At 38.7% G+C, this 19714-nt stretch overlaps 1 protein-coding gene across 1 annotated transcript in view; it reads left to right on the forward strand.

Annotated features, from left to right (window-relative positions):
• LOC135216294 (bridge-like lipid transfer protein family member 1) overlaps positions 1-19714 on the forward strand; it is a 661298-nt gene that overhangs the window by 197387 nt on the left and 444197 nt on the right. Inside the window, exons 5-7 of the mRNA XM_064251460.1 lie at positions 2213-2423; positions 17264-17443; positions 18868-19125. Of these exons, the coding sequence (XP_064107530.1) occupies positions 2213-2423; positions 17264-17443; positions 18868-19125 (649 nt within the window). The remainder of the gene's footprint in view (positions 1-2212; positions 2424-17263; positions 17444-18867; positions 19126-19714) is intronic.

Below are 19714 nucleotides of genomic sequence, written 5' to 3' on the forward strand. Positions count from 1 at the left end.
TATAATTATAGCTCACACAATATCAAAACAGATAAGAAATAAAACAAGTAACAGAGTCTGAACATGTTTGTTGTAAAATATTTATGTCAATTTACCAAGAACAAAGATGCAGTAACTCTTTTGGATTATACAAGACTTTTCTAATATTTGTTTGCACTTTTCTCTGCAAAATTACATTTATAACTGACACTATCAATAAAGATAAGAACTAAAACCAACAGCAACCCATTGGTATAATTATTAGCAAATTTATAAAAAGACATCATGTGAGAGAGAGAGAGGTATACTACCTCCTTCCTTGAAGTCAAGTTCCCAACTAACTCTCTTATTAGCTCAGTTGATTTTAGTCAGTATACAAGTTGCCATTAAGTGAATTTATGGGCTATAGAAGTAATGGCACTCTTTCCTACCTGATTCCCACAAATTGATGGCACATAATAGAGTGGACCCCCAGTATTCGCGTTCTCCGGATTCGCGGACTCATACATTCATGGATTTCTCTCGGGAACATTTCCCCGTATTATTCGCTGAAAATTTGCCTATTCCCTGTATTTTTCTATGAGAAATATCCAGAAATTCCTGTTTTTTATTATCAATTTCATCATAAAATGTACTTTTTGTGATAAAAAACTATTAAAAAAAACCAAGTATACAAATATTTAATGGCTTTTTCTTAGAGTTTTAACTAACAAAATAGGCGGTTTTCAGCATTTTTATAGGGGTTCCAACTATTCGCGGATTCTAACTATTCACGGGGGGGGGGGGCTCTGGTATGCATCCCCTGCAAATACGCGGGGAACCACTGTATTGTTACTCACCTTGAGTGACTTCGTCCACCACCCAAAACCTGTCATTGCTACTCATGGGGAACATGTCCGTCCACTAATTATGTTCCTTTACTTATTGAATTGTTAGTGGACCCCCCGTATTCGCGTTCTCAGGATTCGCGGACTCACACATTCGCGGATTTCTCTCGGGAACGTTTCCCTGCATTATTCGCGGAAAATTCGCGCATTCGCGGTATTTTTCTATGAGAAATATCCTCAAATTCCTGGTTTTTGTTATCAATTACATCATAAAATGCACTTTTTGTGATAAAACTATTAAAAAAACCAAGTATGAAAATTTTTAGTGGTTTTTCATAAGTTTTAACTAACAAAATAGGCTGTTTTTAGCGTTTTTATAGGGGTTCCAAACATTCGCGGATTCTAACTATTCGCGGGGGAGTCTGGTACGCATCCCCCGCGAATACGGGGGGACCACTGTATTCTTGTTTTAATAGATGTGGTTTTCATTGGTCCCTGCTGATAATATTGCCATGTTTATCTATTGTTGATTGTTTGTCTGTGGTTCATGTGCAAAAAATACTTGTGGATTTTCTTCTGCTCTCGATGCATTCTTATCTCCATATTCTACTTTAATTTTCCTAATCAACTGATATACCATTGAAGAATTTATGAATTATCTCTCTCACTTCTGATGTTCTTTCTGTGTCTGATTGGTTTACCAGTGCCCTGGCTAAACCATCTTGGCTGTTTGATCCCATTTGGTGCTATTTTTTCTTGCTGGATACAGCAGCCTTGAATTGGAAAAAAGTTTTATTAGAATGAAAGCCATATGTGCTTCGCATATGTGCTCTTGCTGTTATGCATGTTTATCTTGTTAAGTCCTCCAAAGTATAATTTTTGAAGTTTAGCTTTGCGATTGTTTTTTCCTATGAAAATGCGTTTTTTTTTCTTTTTCCAAACTAATTTAGGCTGTAGTTGCATTTTAAAAATTTTTTGCCAACACAGATCTCAGAAGAAAATTTGAGATAGAGGGAGGGAGACTAGCTTCTTAAGTTGTAAAAAAACTTACCTATTTTTAAAGAATGTGAACGTATATTTTTTTAAATAGTGTTCTTTGGTTGACGTGTTTGCATAAGTTTTTTGAGAATGTTTAAATGCATGGCCAAAGATAGAGGAGTAAACTTTGTTTCATTAGTATGTACAAGCAATTTGCTTTAGATTCATGTTAAATTTATAACTTTGACCTGTGATTGAATGCAACCAAGCTTCAAGCATTAAAAAATGTCAAAAAAATATATGGTAAATGTCACTGTAAATTGTGTAGGTTACACTTGACTTGAGTCATGTAACTTGCTAAAAGTTATGAAAAACTCAAACAGGATTGGTAACACTATAGCAAAATTTTCCTTTTTTCTGTTTTCAAGTGCTGAGGATAGCCATAAGAATGCACATTCAAGAAGTCGCAGTAGAAATAGCAGCAGTAGCAGCACTCAGAGTAATAGCAGTTGCAGCAGTAGTGGCCACAGTGCTAGCCTAGATCACAGTCAAGCCTCACTGCTGCACTCAGGAGCATATGACTCTTCCAGGACTTCTGAAAATGAACACCTCTTGAGATCCAAGAAGAAAAGGGTACAGGTATTTAGCTTGAGTCTGCGATTTGTACTCAAAATCTTAAATTATGACAGCACTGAGTATGGTCGCTCATATTTAGAACTAGCGGTTTTTACATTAGTACAGAGCCGTAATTTTTCATAAGTCATAAGTTTCTTAGCTTAACGGTATTCCCTGCTTAAATCCAAGAAGTTAGAGAGTTATCTATAGGAATTATATTTTCTTTACAATTCATAACCATTTAGATTGATTTTATTTGAACCTCACTTGTTATTACATAGAATAGACTCTCATACAAATAATAAATGGGAAGTATCTCCAGCACAGTATGCAGTCAAGACCAAGAGCAGTAAAACACCCCTGTGTAATGCAGTATACAAACTTTACAAATGTATGTATCCTTACTTGATGTATTTATAATCCAAATACTATTACAAAATCGTTAAGGTTCATAAATTGCTCTTAATACTCTACTACCTTGTTCTTAATACTCTACTACCTTACAAGGTCATCAGTGTTATCAAGAGATCCAAGAATTTTTGAGTGAGTGGGAATTTGGAGAATCAGTCCATATGCTTCACTGGATGAAAAAAATGAATGGGGAGAGGTTGTACCAAAACATCACAATTGTAGGCTTTTACCACTGCCTCTGGTTATAAGATTTCACAACTGGTTTCTATGTGGAGTATTTTTTTTTCTCCAGGAAAATAAAAGCTTTGTTGACAGTAAAACAAATTCTATAAAAATATACTGTATAAGGAAAAACTAATAAAGAGAAAAGAATTTTTCCTTTCTAGGTAAAATCTTACATTTTTACTTAATTGACCAATGCTGTATTGCATAGATATTTTGTACTTAGCATTGATAATTAGGGTTTGATTTTTTTCCATCAGTAAGCCATTTTCTCAAGAAGGTGACTATATATGAAGTTTATAAATTTATAGCCAACTAATATGCACATTTCTGGGCTTGACCTGTGTCGGGCGGTGAAATGTTCCTATAGCACTCATTTCTAGGTATAAATAATTGCTAAATATACCAGAGAAAAAGCCATAAGGAATGCTGGAGTTACTACCTCCAGCTCGCTCACCCTTAAAGGGTGTCGGTATTGCACGGGTGAGTGGAAGCCACTACCGCAGATTACTTTGCCAAAAAGAAGTCTCCCTTCTCAAAATCCCTCTCCAGAGAGGTGCCGTCACTCTTTCATGTCTGCACGCGCCAGTTTTCGCTGTCCCCAGGAAGTGTTTTTCGCGAAGCATCATGTCTTCCATCGAGTTAGAAGAGAAGCTTCTTCATCTAAGTTGAGTATCACATTTAGCGTTTTTGATCACTTTGGGGCAACAATGCACCCTTTTTTGACCGTTATTTTAAGTTTCTTATTCTTGGGAGCCGGGGATGACGCTCTCTCGATCCGCCATTTTAGGGGCATGTTTGGCGGCATGCGCGATTATATAATTTTTTATCGTGTGTATTTTATTCACCGTTTAGCACTTCCTATACCCCTGTATAGGCTTCTGTTTTCGTATTCTTTATCGTCATTCTCGCTCCTGATGTATTCTGGGAGCCTTGTTTTTTACGCTTTTTAGCCTTTTATAGGGCCCATCTCGCTCCTTACGTATACTGAGGCTTGGTGTTTTACAGTTCAATTACGTTATTAACCTTTATAGACCTCTTTTTCGTTATGCACGAGTATTTTGTTCTGGCATTCTAGGCTAGCCTAACGGTATGCCAGTTTATTTTTAGAGGCGAAGTTCCTCTTGTATTCGTGGTACTCATGCATGTATGTACATATTTCTATTTACTTTTCGATTATGGTCTTGTGTTGCTATTTGATGAGGTTGGAAGTTCTCCACGAAGTCCTACCCTGGCCTATCCGACCAGACCTAGGCTAGGTTTTGGAAGATAGGCTAGGCGGGCTGTGTATATGACACCACCCTTATTAGCTCCTTGTACCGCCAACCTCACCAGGCAGAGATATTGGCTTGGAGGGTGGCCCAGGACTAGAGAGTTTCTCTCTTGTTACATATGTAGGGGCTAGGCCTGTCTTACCTGACCAGATCAGTAGATTCGATTTTGGAGGGTTGAAAAGGGTTCTAGGCGTCCTCTTCGTGACGTCCTAATAAGAGCAATCCTAGCCTACCTGACCGAATCTGCACTGATTTCGATTAATTTTATGATTTTTGTTAAGTGTAGCCTGGGCCATTGCTCCTTTAGGGTGTCAGTTGGCCTACCGTCTTCTGCCCCCTTTTGTGTTAGGCTGGTTACGGCTCCTTGAGAAGTGGTATCCGCTGATCGGTTGCCGTGGCCAGGCGATCACGACCTGTCCACTCTCCTCCTGACACCCCCCCCGTCCCAGACTCGTTCTGGCGCTACCTTGTTAGCTCGCTGCCCAAGTAATCCTACCGATGAACGACAGCTAGAGTGTAGCACACAGTCCTGGGGATTAGTCGGAGGAGATTGGGGGATTAGTAGATTATGTAATCTCTGTTGGTATGTCTCCGTGCCTGTGTTTTTCTGGTGTGGTGTGGTCTACCATCACACCCGCCAGGAGGCTATTCGCCGGGATGTTACTTACCACTGTTCCGCCGTTCTGTTTTCCGTACTTCTCTAGTGTTGTCGCTGCTTCCCCACTCCAGTGGGGGCGGAACTAGGCTTAGAGATGTGTTTCTAATTGACTTGAAACTACTACAGGCAGTCCCCGGGTTACAACAGGGGTTCGATTCTTAAGACGCGTCGTAACCCGAAAATCGTCGTAAGCCGGAACGACGTTGTTGAAAACATGTCCACAGGGAAAATTTCACTAATTTGCAATTTTTCTTAGGGCCGTATCTCTAAAATTATCACTAATTTACTTTTTTCATGTGCAACACTGTGTATTCACAAATTACTGTATATTTTCATTAAAATACAGAGAGAGATGAGAGAGAGAGAGAGAGAGAGAGAGACGAGAGAGAGAAGATTGAGAGAGAGAGAGAGAGAGATATTACATAAAAACCATTAAATCGTTGACCATTGTATGGCATTGTTAAGCTCCGAGTGTCACTGGAGTTATGAGGTAGGGAAATTGATACAGAAAAAGACGAAGGGAAGAATTTTCTTTTGAAATTAGTTATCGTATTATTACTACTTCTATTATTATTATTATTATTATTATTATTATTTGATAATAAACACGTGCATCTACCATAAAAATTCTCTCATCTCAGTAAGAAAGAGGAATTATCCTTACAAGTGAAATGGAAAGGTCATTTTCATATCTTTAAAATACGACCATTTGTAATTAAAGTTTTATTATTATTATTATTATTATTATTATTATTATTAGTATTAGTATTATTATTATTATTATTATTATTATTATTATTATTATTATTAAATAACTGAAATTATCAATAAACATTTTACATACTAGTACCATAAAAATTCTTTCATGCTGTAAAAAAGAGAGAGATAGAGAGAGAGCGAGAGAGAGGAGAGAGAGAGAGAGAGAGAGTGTTTATCTCTCTCTGTTCTCTCAAAAAATACTTATAATGCTTCCAGCGAAAGAGAGGGAGGGAGTTACCACTATGACACATTATTATCTTGTGTGGCAAAAGAGATATCACATATGAATTTTGTAATTATTATTATTATTATTATTTGAAAGTATTAAAAACAAATAGTACAAGTACATAAAAAATCTCGAGTCTCAGTAAATGAGAGAGAGAGAGAGAGAGAGAGAGAGAGAGAGAGAGAGAGAGAGAGAGAGAGAGAGAGAGAGAGAGAGAGAGAGAGAGAGAGAGGGGGGGGGGGGAAATTTCATGAGCACTTCCCCCTCCTGGCTGTCACAGAACTTGATATATCTGACTGTTTTAGTACCTGGATCTCGAGAAAAGGTTACTGGAAGAAGACTGGGATTTCCTTCATTCTTCCACAAGGATCTGGTGCTGAAAAGGCTGTAAGAGACAGGTTACAAGAATGAGCTGCCATATTTTCTTCAGTATCCTTAGGAAGAGGGAACTGTGGCATTCATTCACCACAAAAGGGCTCACCCCTTCCCAAAGATCGTCCCTTATATTTGTTGCCATGGATCATGGCAGCCAGTTTCCTCATGCTACAATAGAATGAGTAGCAACAGAGTGACAGAAAAAGGTGACTCAGGACTTGTTAGCACATTCTGCCAAATTCCATAGAGAACATACTTGAGGCCCTGCCATATCTTATAGTGCTAGGTCCTTCTCCACTTTGCATCCACGGCCCTTTCAAGGATCCAGTCTTGGCTGCACTTGAATCTCAGATTATCTCGCTCAGTTGGTAAAAAGTCTTCATCCAGGCCATCATCTAGTAAGTGAGGAATTGGTCCTTTGTGTCCTAGTGGGTTCCAGGCTTCTACAATGTTGAAGAAAATGTGAAGCAAGAAATGTGGTGCCATGGGTAGCAAAAGTCCTCAGAGAGGGATATTCCATCCCCTTCAAAGAAAAACCTCTCTTTGTGTCATCTCCTATCAACTTGAAAGCCTACTCATTAGGCTGAGAGAGTTTTTTAGCCCTCTCAGAGGAGATTTCTTCTCTTCTCAGGAAGAGTGCATTAGAGGTAGTCGAGGACTTTAACTTGGAAGGATTCTATAGTCACCTCCTCGTTGTTCCCAAATCATTGGGAGGTTGGAGACCCGTCTTAGATGTAAGTGCCTTGAATTTTTATGTGCAAACAACAAAAAAACTCAAAATGCAAAATGAACAATTCAGTTCTTTGTCTATTTGTCAAGGAGACTGGATGGTAACAGTCAACATGTAGTACACCTACTACAATGTTCCAATTCACCGGGATTCCAAGAAGTAATTGAGATTTGTTTTCCAGGACTGAGTCTACCAGTTTCAGTGTCTGTGCTTTGGCCTTTCCACTGCCCCACAGGTTTTCACCCCAAGTCTTCCACCTCTAGCAAGATGGCATCATCTGGTGGGAATAAATGTATCCCTATACCTAGATGACTGGCTTCTATGATCTTCTTTAAAAGACTCTTCAACTTGCATAGGAATTGGGCTTACTGATCAACTCCAAGAAGTCACAACTAGAACAGACTCAGTCAGTATAGTTTATTAGGGATGAGAATCGACTCTTTAGCTTTTCGGGCTTTTCCATCTGTCGAGAGTGGAATCTTGGCTTCAAACAGTGCAGAAATTCCTTGCTCTCCCATCCTGCTCAGCCAATGCGTGGATGAGTTTTCTAGGCACCATATCGTCTACTAGAAAGAAATTCATGTCTCTAGGGAGACTGCACACAAGACCTTTGCAGTTCTTCCTGAAGTAAGACTCTCCCAGACTCTTTCATATTCCTCATCACTCCAGAAATAAAGGAGGCCCTTCAGTGGTGGCTAGAAGAAGGTAGATTTCTAGTCTGGAAATTGCTCCACCAGTTGAAACCAAGCCTAACCTTATACTCAGATGTGTCAGATTGGGGTTGAGGGGCCCTATTGGAGGATATGGAAGTATTTAGCTGGGAAGTGGTCCCAAGAGGAGAGAAAACTGTATCAGTGTAAAGGAGTTTAAGCCAGTTCTTTTAGCCCTTTAACATTTTGCCTCAATGATATGCAACAAAACAGTAGCAGTCTATTTAGATAGTACGACAGCTCTAGCGTATATAAAGAATCAGGGCCACACACACATTCACACTGTGAAGCATCCAAGGACCTTCTCCTGTGGACACAGAACAACCAGAATCAAGTACTAATCACCCACTTTGTACAAAGCAGAGTGAACATCCATGCGGATGAGTTAGGTCATAGGTAAAAAGTTTTGTCATGGAGTGAACACTGAATCCACAGGTATGCACCAACCTGTGTAAAACTGTGGGAAAAGCCGTCGGTGGACTTGTTTGCAAGTCAAGGAACCACCATCTGCCCCTGTATTGCTCACCAGTTCCAGACCCTCGATCATGAGCAATGGATGGAATGATCCAGGACTAGACGAACCTGGATTTTATGCCTTCTCACTGTTCAGTACAGTGAGGGAAGTTATAAACAAGTTTTGTTCACATAGCAACACGTCATTGACCCTCATAGCCCCTTTTGGCCACAGAAAGAATGGTTTTCAGACTTCATAAAACTCCTAGTAGATTTCCCAAGACTTCTTCCTGAAAGACAAAATCTGCTTAAACCCCATTTTCATTGATTTCATCAAGGGTTGTATATCTCACTCTGACAGGCTTCAGACTGTTAGAAAGCTTGTCAGAGCGAAAGGGTTTTCAAGGTCAGCTGCGAAAGCTTTATCAAAGTGCAGCCACCAGAGTATACCAGGCCAAGTGGGCAGTATTCCGAAATTGGTGTCGAAGAGAGTGCATCTCTTTTACTAAAACATCTTTTGCTCAATTAGCAGATTTTTTACTTAAAGGTTTAGCAACATCTACGATCAAAGGCTACAGATCCATGTTGAATTCAGTATTCGGGCACAGGGTCTTGGATCGAGCAACAAATCAGGATATTGCTGATTTAATTAAATCTTTTGATACATCGAAACAGGCTAAGCAGACTGAAGTTTCGTGTAACCTAGATGTTGTTCTTCATTGGATATCGGGTCCCCTGTTTGAGCCTGTATATTCTTTGTCCCTCAGGGAATTAACAAAGGAAACAATTTTTATGGCTGCATTGGCCACTTCAAAGAGAGTTAGCACAATGCAGTCTCTTGACAAACAAATAGGATTTGCACATGAAGATGCAGTCTACAAATTCCCTATTGGGTTCTTAAGGAAGAACGAAAATCCTTCTAATCCTTGACTTAGTTCCTTCACTATCAAGAGATTAACAGAGATTCTTAGGTTTGTAGACAAAGAGAGAGTACTATGCCTAATTAGAGCATTAGTTCATTATATTAAGAGAACTAAGATGATCAGAGGTCCCTCTCATAACCTCTGGTGTTCAGTCAAGAACCCTTCAGGACCTTTATCAATGAAAGCTCTAGTTTTTCTTTCTGAGGATGGTAATCTCGGAGTCTCATTTGGGTATATTCAAGAAGCTGACTTACCAGTTCATAAGGTTAAAGCCCATGAGATAAGGGAAAGCACCAAATCATTGGCTTTTAAACACAATTTGTCACTCACAACAACTATTCAATTGACTTTGGAAGTGTCGATCAGTGTTCGCTACTTGTTACATGCGAGATGTCAAGACTCTGTGAAGACTGTAGTTTGTTCGGTCTTTTTCTGTGGCTGGCATGGAAAAGAAGAATTGGGGAATACCTCCTATTTTATCTGTCTCCTTGCCTTGATTAAGATTGTTAAGTTTTGAGAAGCTTGGTGGTACATACTGTGTACCCAGAGTACTCTCCAGTCATTTTTAATGGATGGATAATGTTTTTAATGTGCTGTGTAGGTAATTTTTGTATTTGGTTACTTTTTACTGTGCCCAGGGCAAGGGTATTTGTTGTTTTATAAAGCTCTGGCAGTCATTGGAGCAGTCGACTGCAAACCTCCCACAATAATAGGGGTGATTTCTTGGTTTTACTTGGGGTTGCTTTCTCACTGGTCCTTGGGGCCCAGCTGCTGATCCAACTAAATTAGTCAGAACTTTTCTTTCTACTAAAAACATTTCATCTTTCTGCCTTCCTCCCTCTTATAAGGTATGGGTTCTATGATGATGACTATTGGCTTGGTTTAGGACATGGTTTAGGCTAAATCTTGGGATTTGAAGGAGGGTGAGGATGGACCGCATGCTACCTCACCCGTAGAACTCTAGTACCTGACGTGATCGAGCGAGGGGAAAGTTTATTGTCAAACCCTATCTTCAGTGCCGGGTCTGATCTCGACGGGACATTCATGATGCCTTAGCACTGGAGATAGGGTGTATATCTGGTAATTACCCCTAGGACGACCCTAATTAAAGGGATGACCCGTCCTCTAAGTGTGACTCCATGGTGGGTATGGGGAATATCTGGATGAACTATGTTTTTCACGTTATATGGCAACCCCCCCTATTTCGGCTTACGGACCTATGCTTTTGTCAAAGGACTTGTGCACGGAACCCGAACTTCAATCAATCATGGTCGGTCCCTATGATCAGGGTAGTACCCCTGGACCGAATGACAGACGGACACAGATGACGACCCAAAGCAATGCGAGTAGATATACCGCCAAGAAATCTCAACAAAAAGCATCTGGCTCCAGTATTGTCACACTGGAACCATATGCAAGGAAGAAAAATAAAAAAGTATGAAATAGCTCCTGGGGTCTTTGTACCCAATTCCTTTAATAAATACCTGAATTTGAAGCTTGAAAGGGACAATATAGACATTTTTCAAGTACACAGGGAAATCGGGAAATGTTGTGGCGGACAGCCAAAAATTACAGACCAAAATGGAAATATGCTCCTTGTAGAAAGCATTTCCCCAGAGGAGAGCAGTGAGTTGATGGGATTGTCAGACCTTGTGGGAATTACGGTTGAGTGCACTCCCCACTTTAGCCTGAACTCCAGCATGGCCTTGATTTATGCCCCTAAATTGATGGCTTTTTCTGAGGAGAGACTTTTAACAGAATTAAAAGACCAGGGTGTAATAAAGGTTGACAGGATGTCAAAGAAGGTTGATAATAACAGAATGCCTCAGCCTACCTTAATATTAATGTTTAATGCTTTTAAGACTTCCAGAATATGTCTCTGCAGCCTGGTATAGGTTTAAGGTAAAACAGTACATCCCAAGACCCAGGTGTTTCCATTGCCAGCATTTTGGACACCCTACAATCGTGTCGATCCAAATTGCAAGAAAATCCTGCAGTGTGTGTCAACTGTGGAGAAGATGAGTATGGTATGTGCACCAGGAAACCTAAATGTGTTCACTGTGGTGAGGGACATGCCTCGTCATCTCAGCAGTGTGATATATATTTACTTGAAAAGGAAATACAAGCAATTCGAGTGATTGAAAGAACAACATTTAAGGAAGCACGAGAGAGAGCCAAAGCAAAGACTGTAAGACCTGGTCTAAGTTTTGCTACTGTAGTAGCAAAATTAAAAAACCAATGGAAAGAGACAAATAAAAACACCCAAGTTAAGAGCACAAAAGGAAAATCAAATAAAGAATCATTAAAAAGACAGCTAACTGAATCATCTGAGTCAAATGATGATGAGAATATAAAGACAAGGTTCACTAGAACCAACAAGAAAGACCCTAGTGTGGAATTGAAGAAAATTGAAGTGCCAGTTGAGATACACCCTCCACCATCTGCCTCTTTGGAGGCAAGGCCAGTGGTTGCTGGTCTGGTGCCAGCTTCTGTTGGTGCCAACTCCTCTTTGGAGGATAAACCAGCAGATGCTGGTTCCCCTGTGCCAGTCCTCGCTGGTACTTCTGCCTCATCAGAGGCAGAGCTGGCTACTGCCAGCATTTCAAAGACACTTGAGGTGGTCTCTTTAGAGAACACCTCTGATCTCTCCATCTCGATAGAGATGGAGAGCGAAAAAACTAAAAAACCTTTCAGTGTCAAAAACACTGAAGGAAAAGATGTTGGCTCTACGAAGGCGATAACTCCTCTCAAGAAGCCAACGAAACCTTCCATCAAAATGCCTCCCCCTAGTAGAAAAAAGAACTCTCCCAGTCTTGTAAAAAGGAACCACAATGTTGGTCCTAAACATGAATAAATTCACTTCCATTATTCAGTGGAACTGTCAGGGACTGCGAGCGAAGTATGAGGAAGTGAAGCTTTTGATCTATGAGCACTCTCCTGTAGGGATATGTTTGCAGGAGACCATGCTAGGTGAATATACCCCTTGTCCTAGGGAATATGTTCACTATAGAACTAAATTTGATTTAGAGGTGAGAAATCATGGTGGATCCCTCATCTACATCCGTCGAGATGCTTCACACTACAAAGTAAAACTAAATACTCCACTTCAAGCTGTGTCTGTACAAATTAATTAAAGGAGGCAATATACTATATGTTCCCTTTACATTCCACCCAATAGCCGTGTCTCCCAAGAGAACTTAATACACTTGATGCAGCAACTACCTGAGCCATTCCTTCTACTTGGTGACTTCAACAGTAGACATCCATTGAGGGGAGATGTAACATCAAACCAAAAAGGGAATATGATGGCATCATTAATAGAAAATGAAGATATAGGTCTTCTTAATACTGGAGAACCTACCCTTTACCACATTCAGACAGGCACCGTCTCTTGCATCGACTTTTCAATATGTAGCTCCAACTGCAGTGTTGATTTTAGTTGGAGAACAAGTGATGACTGGCATACCAGTGACCGTTCTCCAATTGTGATCGACACCAATGAAGGCCCACCTATCCTGAGATCACCACGATGGTGTTTAGAGAAAGCAAATTGGAGAAAATTCAAAGATTTGAGTGAGTAGGAGGGGGATGCAAAAGATTTCCCAAGTGTAGATGATGCCATTGATCTACTCAATGGAACATTACATACTGCAGGTCTGCACTCGATTCCTCGAACTAAAGGACTATTCAGGAGACGGCCAGTACCGTGGTGGTCAGAAGACTTAAGGCTGTTACACCGAGCTACAAGGACATCATTGACCAGGTGCCGCAGACACCGCACCTTGGACAATGTTATGATTTACAAACAGTGTAGGGCATGATTTCGAAGAGCCATGAAAGCTGCCAGAAGACAAGCATGGGCCGGATATGTATCCTCTATTAACAGCAGAACACCAGTTTGTAGCATTTGGAAGAAAATAAGAAAAATTTGGAGTAAATATACACCCAATCCTCCTCCAGTACGTAAAGTGACTAATAATCATGTCACTGATGCCACAGAAGTTAGTAATACATTTTCAGAACACTTCGCTCGAGTCTCTGAGAAATCAGATAGTTCCCCAGGACATCATTTCAGAATGATGGAAGAACAACAGGTACTTGACTTTTCAGCAAAGAAAGCTGAATCATATAATATGCCGTTTTCTGAAAGGGAATTTGACTCTGCTTTATCTAGGAGCAAGAACACTGCCCCTGGTCCAGATGAGATTCCTTATGAAATGTTTAAACACATTTCAAGGAACACAAAACTTTTTATAGTAAGTATTATCAGAGTGAAGTAAACCCGGTGTAACCAGAATCAAGGTTTTATTCAGTAAACAATTCCACTACAGTAGTACACTGCAAATAAAAAACACGTTGTTGAACACAGACATAAACATAAATAAACACTTGAGTTAACTAAGAAGGTACATAAATCGCACTCCTTATGAAAGACAGTATAACCAAGAATATACACAAAGCATATAACATACAAAGGGGCATCATAAGTAACATATACAAAGAATCAAGCATTGTACCATAATCTGGCGAGTCTACAGCTGTAATACGAGACACGTCAGCAAGGAACCACAAAAGTAAACAAAAGCTATAGACCACTAATATGAAACAGGTTTATTTTTACCACAAGTAGAATACGGGATGAAAGCAGCTACCCTAGCATATGGGAATTAGCTACCATGTTACCATTCCTTAAGCCTGGAAAAGATCCTCTCTGTGCAGCAAGTTACCGCCCCATTACTTTAACTTGCTGTTTGTGTAAATTGATGAAAAAAATGGTAAATGCAAGACTGATGTGGTATCTAGAGCACAACAATATTCTAACACCTTCTCAGTGTGGTTTTCGAAAAATGCACTCCACCCTGGACATCTTACTGCAACTTGAAGCCTCTGTGTGTTAGGCCTTTGCCTCCAAACAACACCATGTGACAGTGTTTTTTGATATAGAAAAGGCATATGACACTGCTTGGAGACATGGGATTCTGAAGACTATGCATAATAGTGGTCTACGAGGCAAATTACTTTTATTTGTGAAATCCTTTTTACATTGTAGGTATTTTAAAGTTAAAGTTGGCAGTATTTTATCAGAGAAAAGGTGCCAAGAAGGTGTTCCCCAGGATAGTGTTCTCAGTGTTACACTTTTTGCTCTGGCCATAAACAGTGTTCCAGCTGTCATTCCGAGAGAGGTTTTAAAGTCACTGTTTGTGGATGACTTGTCAGTATCCTTTGCTGCCACCCCGATGACCGTAGCAGAAAGTAAGCTACAATTAACAATAAATAAAATAGTAAGTTGGGCTGAGAAACAGGGTTTTAAAATCTCTGTAAGCAAGACCACTGCTGTCCACTTCTGTCGGATCAGGGGAGTTCATCCTGATCCAGACCTCTATTTGTATGGTCGTAGAATCCCATGTGTAGAACAAGCACACTTCTTAGGCCTAGTTTTTGACAGTAGATTGACTTGGGTCTCCCATATCAAACATATAAAAGCAGCCTAGAAGCTCTACACATTTTGAAGGTGCTTTCTCACACCAGTTGGGGAGCTGATAGAAATCTTTTACTAAAGCTTCATAAATCTTTAATCTTGTCAAGAGCTGTCATATGGTTGTGAAGTTTATTCTTCAGCTTCCTCATCTAACTTTAAAATTTTAGATACAGTGCATCATTCAGGTATTAGTATAGCCACAGGAGCTTTCCGTTCATCACCAATATCTAGTATGCTAGTTGATGCAGGAGAGATGCCCCTTCAACTCTATCGCCAGACATCATTACTTCGGTACTGGTTTAGAGTGCAAAGACTCCCCAAATCTCTGGCATTTGCTGTGGCAAATAGAAATATTTTTAACGGTTTTTACGAAAGTCATCCAAGGTATCCCACTCCTTTTAGCTATAGAATTAAAAAAATTTTAGAGGATAGGAATATTAAAAAATTTCCCATTATCCCCTTTGTGTATCCCAGTACTCCTGTCTGGAGGTTACCTGATGTGAAATTCTGCAGGTACTTCAGTGGAGCAAAGAGGGATAAATCTGATGAGGAAATGAGGGCCATATTTTTAGAGCATGTATCAGAGCATGTAGATACAAGTTTTATATTTACTGATGGCTCTAAGTCCAATGCTGGCGTTGGATATGGAGTTTTTAGCGAATCTTTTAACCGAAGAGGTGCACTTCCTTCTGTTGCCTCAAACTTTACAGCTGAATTGTATGGCATCCTAGTAGCACTGGAACATATTATTACAACACTCCCAGTGTGTAGCTACACAATATTTTGTGACTCCAAAAGTGCCCTACAGTCCCTGGAAGTCTTTAATACTGATCATCCCTTGGTGTTGAAGATCTTGCAGTGAATTTTCTTGCACCAGTATAGAGGGAGCATTGTTTCTTATTGTTGGGTTCCTGCTCATGTGAACATGTCGGGTAACAAAGAGGCAGACAAGCTAGTCAAATCAGCAGCGCAAACTTTGGTACCAAGAAAATGCCCTGTTCCATATCGAGATACATTCTATGATATATGGAAATCCATCCAGCAGTTATGGGTACTTCAGTGGGACAGAGTAGGCCCCAATAAAATGAAAGAAATTACTAGTCAGACACACCCTTGGAAATATGACCTAATACCAAGGAAGTGGGAGATTGTATTGTGTAGATTACGTATTGGCCATACGCGTTTAACTCATGGCTATCTGATGGATGGGGAGAATGAGCCCTTCTGTGACGATTACTTAGTTCCACTAACTGTTAGGCATTTGCTGGTTGAGTGTCCCAGTCTGGTGGAACTTAGGAATTGTTTTTTAGGTTATAGTAGTGGAGCAGGGGGTAATTATGGCAAAACTGTTGGGAGAAAGCGCATGTATTAATAACATTATCTCTTTTATCAAAGAAGCTGGTCTTCTCAAATATATCTGACAGCTGTGCTGTCTTAGTACTATATACATTTTTTTTCTTTTTAATAGTTTTACTGTTATGTGATCAATCACAATTCTTTTTATCGGAATATTATTTTTATTTTTATCAGAAATTTATTTTATTTTTTAAATCAAATTTATATATCTTTCATAAAGGTAAAGAATGTTGTATAATATATTATAAAAGTTAAAAGATCACATTTAGTATTCGGCGTCGCTGACCCTGGTAGTTGTGACGCCAGATAACTCACAATTAATCAATCAATCAATCTTGGTTTTACTACCACACCCATATTGTTGGAGATGAGTGCTGACCAGAGGCAGTATCTTCCTGCTGCAGCTCTCCCATCAGATAAGGTTACAAGAAGCATTGAGCAAAATTTTTTCTATCTCTAATTCATATTTTGTCTATATGTTTTTGGGGTAGTATATGTCTTGTCATCCCACCTTCTATCAATGTGGGATTCAGTTATGTAATTACTTGGTAAGTTACTTATATAAGAATGATATTTTTATAATAAAATAAGGTTTTATATATACTTTCCAAGTAAATACATAATCAGAGCCCTCCCTCCTCCTCATGCATGGATATAAAGCATAAATGAATGGAGCTCTTCAGCTATGTTGAACATATTCTTCCCCAAAAGTGGGCGCGGTCAGTTATCTATACCAAAAACAAAAGAGCACTACCATGAATTTCAAAATTTAAAGCTGATGTTTAAGTGGAAACTAATAGCTATCTAATTACTTGGTAAATACATATAAAACTTTATTTTTTATGAAAAAATATTTTTTTCTGCAAACCAAATGTATTTGAAAAGACTTCTAGTTACTTGAAAGTATATTTACTGTTCATGTACAATACTTACTTAATTCATGTAGAACCATTAGTATAAGAGTAGGCTTTCCAATGATTAGATATCCATGCAAAAAACTTAGTCTTAGAATGGGTGTTAAGGACTAAGTTGAAATATTTCTATGATATCATATTCCAATTGAAATTTTAACTATTAAGAGTAACAGAGTAAATTTTCATGTAATACTTATTGATTAATAAATGTTGCCACATAATAATTCAAGTTTAAAAATGTCAAATAGGAGGTCACAGTATGAAGAAAAATGCCAAGTGGGAGGTCATTGTCTGTTGAGCTGTGTTAGATATTTGTTTGGAAAAAGAGTACTCGTTGGTTGTAGTTTGTAATTTATTACAATATGCTTCCCCAGCCTGCCGTTGATTGTAGTGGTGATAGCAGCTCGGAAGTTGTTAGTGTGTCCAGCACTTCTTTCATTTCTGCAGTTTCATCCCAGGAAGATATAGCTCTTGTTGATCTTCATATGCAACTCAACAAACCTATTACAGACTCTCCATTACTGATGTCCTCATATGTAAATCATATGACCCAGGTTAGTAAAAAGAGTTTATCATACTTTTTTCGTCAAGTATTGTGTATTTTTAAATTTGTGAATGGGGCTTGCAGTTATAGCCTATGCAAGATAGGACTTTTCTAGGTCGTGGTTCTGAATATTGGCTTCCTAATTATAAATTATCTTTTTATGTAGAGCATGAGAATTAGGAGAAATGGGTATAATTTATTTGGCAGTGCTGGGAATCTGATATTTTTATGCATAGATACTAAATATAGCATGTCCCTTGGTATAAGTTCTTTAGTTTGACAAGCACAAAATAATTTAGATGTCTTTTCTACCCATTCTCAAAGTGAAGGCTCATGAGGTATGAGCTGTAGCTACATCTTGGAGTCTGAAAAGAATTTGTCAGTAAATAATAATGTAATGGAAATGGCGATGCAGTTCTGTTTTAATACAGGTAGTCCCTGGTTTTTGACACTGGTTCTGTTCCCATACTGCATCGGAAGCCAAAAATCGTCATAAGCCAGAATAACTTCAGAAAAATGTATAGAAATGAGATATAAAGATTTGCAATCCTTACTTTTAATCCTTTTGGTATATTACTACATGTTTGGTGATGTTTTTCATCCAAAAACTTCATATTGCAGCTTCACTGATGGTTGTGGAATGTAAAATTATAGTACTAAGTACACACAGTCTTGTATGCCATATTGCAGCTTCACTGATGGTTGTGGAATGTAAAATTATAGTACTAAGTACACACAGTCTTGTATGCCAAATTTATGCCAAAGAATTTATGCCAAAGAATATATAAAAGATAAACACAGTGAATACCTTACTTTTGATTTGAAGGTTTTGTGCTACTTAACACTGGAAAAATGGTGTGGCCACATGATTCAGGGGATTCTGGAATGTAAAAATTTACAATTAGTGTATAGACCTTTATGCAGTAAAGTATAAATACAGTAGCAGTAATATTAAATTTTGATAAAATATAAAATGAAAAAAAAAAGTTAATTAGTTAGGAATTCCTTACTAAATTTTACCAATTCTCTAAGGTGTTACAGTTGTAGGCTAGATTGTGGGAGATGGAGAGTGCATGTGTAGGGAGCCTGCAATGATAATAAAATTATAGAGTATGTATACTGTAATAATAGTTTTCTGTCAGTGCAAAAATGTATAAAAATAAGAAAAGCTGAATTCCTTACCTAACTTCAGTGATTTTTGAAGATGACATAGGCTAGGATGAGGGAGTAAAAAGGGTGATGGGCAGTCTGGAATGATATAGAATAAAGACAAACATTGGTTGGTGTATGTAGGGAGCATTGCCTTATTTTATAGTAGCAATAGTTGGTATTTTAAAATTACTTTTTAAGTTGAAATTCTCAAATCTTGCTGGAATTGCAAAGTAAAAGATAGAAATTAACCTTTACCTTTCCCTTAACTTTTTATTTTTTCAGCTTCGATGTCTAAATTGGGAAGCTGCTGTTCCAAGTTTTAGTGCCTGTAACTGCAGTGCTGCAGATTGCCACACACCTGTCTTTGAGAAAATTAGTGAAGGATACACTGCTATAAGAATGGTTGAAGGTAATAGGCAAGTTCCTCCTCGATCCCCACAACCAACATCTGGGCGCACTCCATCTCATCCATACACATGGGATACTCCAGTTTTCACTTGGGGTGAAACGCAAGAAGAGTCAGGTCATGATGACTCACAGGTAATATAACTAGTATACAGAAAATGGGTTTCTCATTTTGATACATTGTTGCAAAAGCTTACTTTCTCTCAAATATCCATCAAACCACAGTACGTATTGCTAATGAATGTAGGCTCCTGTTACTCACTGTTTAAAATTGTAAACAACACTGAAGATCCTGTGAAGTTTTCTTAGATGATAGAGATTTTTGTTGCTGTACAAGTTCAAATGTTAAAGGGAATTAGTGGGAGAATGCCACCTTTAATTAATGAGTGTGAATTACAAACCTAATACGTATTTACATTAGCCCTAATATGTTGGTCTCATGAATCCTAGAAACTTGAGTCCTATAAGTGAATGATAAGGGTAATCATCTATTTGCTGAAAGTGGCAGCATTGCACCTGCTAGCCTTCAAGACTTGGTTCCTAGTAAGTTAAAGCTCACTCACTTCTTGTTTATCTTTTGCACCCAAGGCTTGGGTGACATTTGCTTTTATTTTTTATTCCTTTCCAGTTTATTCATGCTAGTTATTCCTTTCTTCCAGATTCACTTTGTTTCACTTGTGCTTGGAGGTTTTGTAGTTAATTTGTGTAATTATAAAAATTGTTG

The sequence above is a fragment of the Macrobrachium nipponense genome, chromosome 6 (assembly GCF_015104395.2).
Source record: "Macrobrachium nipponense isolate FS-2020 chromosome 6, ASM1510439v2, whole genome shotgun sequence".
Taxonomy (NCBI): Eukaryota; Metazoa; Arthropoda; class Malacostraca; order Decapoda; family Palaemonidae; genus Macrobrachium; species Macrobrachium nipponense.